General features: G+C 50.1%; 1 protein-coding gene across 1 annotated transcript in view; it reads left to right on the forward strand.

Moving 5' to 3' along the window:
- SAR1A (secretion associated Ras related GTPase 1A) overlaps window positions 1–2001 on the forward strand; it is a 4730-nt gene that overhangs the window by 675 nt on the left and 2054 nt on the right. The window contains exons 2-4 of the mRNA XM_031064470.1: window positions 725–886; window positions 1320–1385; window positions 1771–1874. Coding sequence (XP_030920330.1) covers window positions 725–886; window positions 1320–1385; window positions 1771–1874 — 332 coding nt within the window. The remainder of the gene's footprint in view (window positions 1–724; window positions 887–1319; window positions 1386–1770; window positions 1875–2001) is intronic.

Here is a 2001-nt window from a genome sequence, read left to right on the forward strand (position 1 = left end):
CCATAACAGCCGGGGGTGGGGGGTGAGCAGCACTCTGGCCAGTGCAAAGGCTGCCGAGGCAGCTCTGTATCAATAAAGGGGCTTTTGCACTGGTGCAGAGAAACTTTGGGAGTGTTTGGGGGCGTTGGGCTCCCACTCAGGTGTTTCTCTCGCCCTTTGAAGCCTGTCCAGCCCCAGGCAGAGGTGCTGCCTTGCCAGGGAGGGAGCCCCATCCTCCTCGTCCTCCTTCCAGAGTCCTGGATTCCAGTGGAACTCCTTGCTGGAGGATGGGGTGCCCGTTCTCCTGATCCCCTCTTGAAGGGAGGATGAGAGGGATGGGGTGAGACAAAGCCCTGTTGGAAACCTTTGGGACCTTTCCTGTGGCAGACATGACAAACATCAGTTCATGCCAAGAAGACAGCTCACTGTTCCCTGCTTTGCACTTTTCCCTGCACAACTGGCTGCTGTTCTTTTATGAGTTTGTTCAGTTTTCACATCTTTTGAGGGGACAGGCTGATCCATAATGCTCTGCTGCACACTGTCCTCTGCTGCTGGGATGGAGGAGAGGATGGAACACTGACAGGAACAGGAGCTTAGGAAATGTCCATTGCTGTAAACATGCCTTGGAAAAAGGCTGTTTGAGCTGTGTGTGTGTTCCCTGCTGCCCCTGGAAGTGTGCACAGGTGGCAGCAGAGCTCTGGGAAAGGCCTTCCCCAAAAAAAAGCAGCGTGGCATTCCGGGTGAGCCTGCTGGAGTTTTCCTCTTGCTTTGTTCCTCCTCCTGGCAGGTTTGTACAAGAAGTCTGGAAAGCTGGTGTTCCTGGGCTTGGATAATGCAGGGAAAACCACTCTGCTGCACATGCTCAAAGATGACAGGCTGGGGCAGCACGTCCCCACGCTACATCCCAGTAAGTGTCCCGGGAAAAGCCTCCTGGTGTGGCTTTCCCTCTGGAATTGTGGGGGCAAGCTGGAGGAGGGAGCTCTGCCTGGGGGATTTGAGGGTCTCAGAACTCGAGCTGCACTGTGGTTCCCCAAGCTGAAGTGGATCTGTGTTTTTCCTCTCTAGAAATGTCCAACAACTGATGTGGTGTAATTAATAGAAAGGGAAGGTTTTCCTAATGAAATTATCATCCTAATAAAGGATGATAATTGCAGGTTTAAAAGCTGCAGTGGGAAGCAGGAGGAATTATTTTCTGCCGCTGGTGATTTTGGGAAAGTGCTCCTGAATTCCCCAGGAAGTTCAGGGAATTCCTTGCTAGAGGAGTGTGTGTGATACCCACAAAATTCTGTCTGTCACAACTTCCTTGTTTTCCTGGATCCCACCTGTGTTTTCCATTTCAGCATCAGAGGAGCTGACGATTGCTGGAATGACCTTCACGACTTTTGATCTGGGTGGACATGAACAAGGTAAGGAAAAAAGTGACCAAAAATTGATCCTGACGAGTGTCAGCAATTAGCAGTGCCTCATTGTTTGTTGCCTGGATTTATTTATGGAACAACACGTGGAAGCAGCCTCCTGGCTGTAGGATTGCTTGGAAGGAAATGCTGCCAGTTCTTGCCCTGCTGCCTGAAGTATTTTTAGCTGTGGAGGACTCAGATATAATTTAGTTTGGATAATTGCTGGATTTTTATTTCTGCTCTTTCTAGAAGTTCTAAACACAGGTGTTTTTGCCCTTTTATACACAAAACTATTGGAAGGAAGACAGCCTGGCTAAAAAGGCAGCTGAGGTTTGGTGGATTTTTCCCTGTGTGGAGATTTCACGGGGCTGTGTTTGTCGCTTGTGTTTTCCAGCTCGCCGGGTCTGGAAGAACTACCTGCCTGCCATCAATGGGATTGTCTTCCTGGTGGACTGTGCAGATCACTCACGGCTTATGGAATCCAAAGTTGAGCTAAATGTAAATACACTTCCCTTCTTTCCCTCCTCCAAGACCTCTGGTCAGCTAAATTATGGATAACAGCCATCTCTCCCAGAGCTGGAGGAGCCTGGATGTCCTTGCTCTGGGTTGGCCACTTGGGTTCAGG

This window comes from Geospiza fortis, unplaced genomic scaffold (assembly GCF_000277835.1).
Source record: "Geospiza fortis unplaced genomic scaffold, GeoFor_1.0 scaffold48, whole genome shotgun sequence".
In the NCBI taxonomy this organism is placed as follows: Eukaryota; Metazoa; Chordata; class Aves; order Passeriformes; family Thraupidae; genus Geospiza; species Geospiza fortis.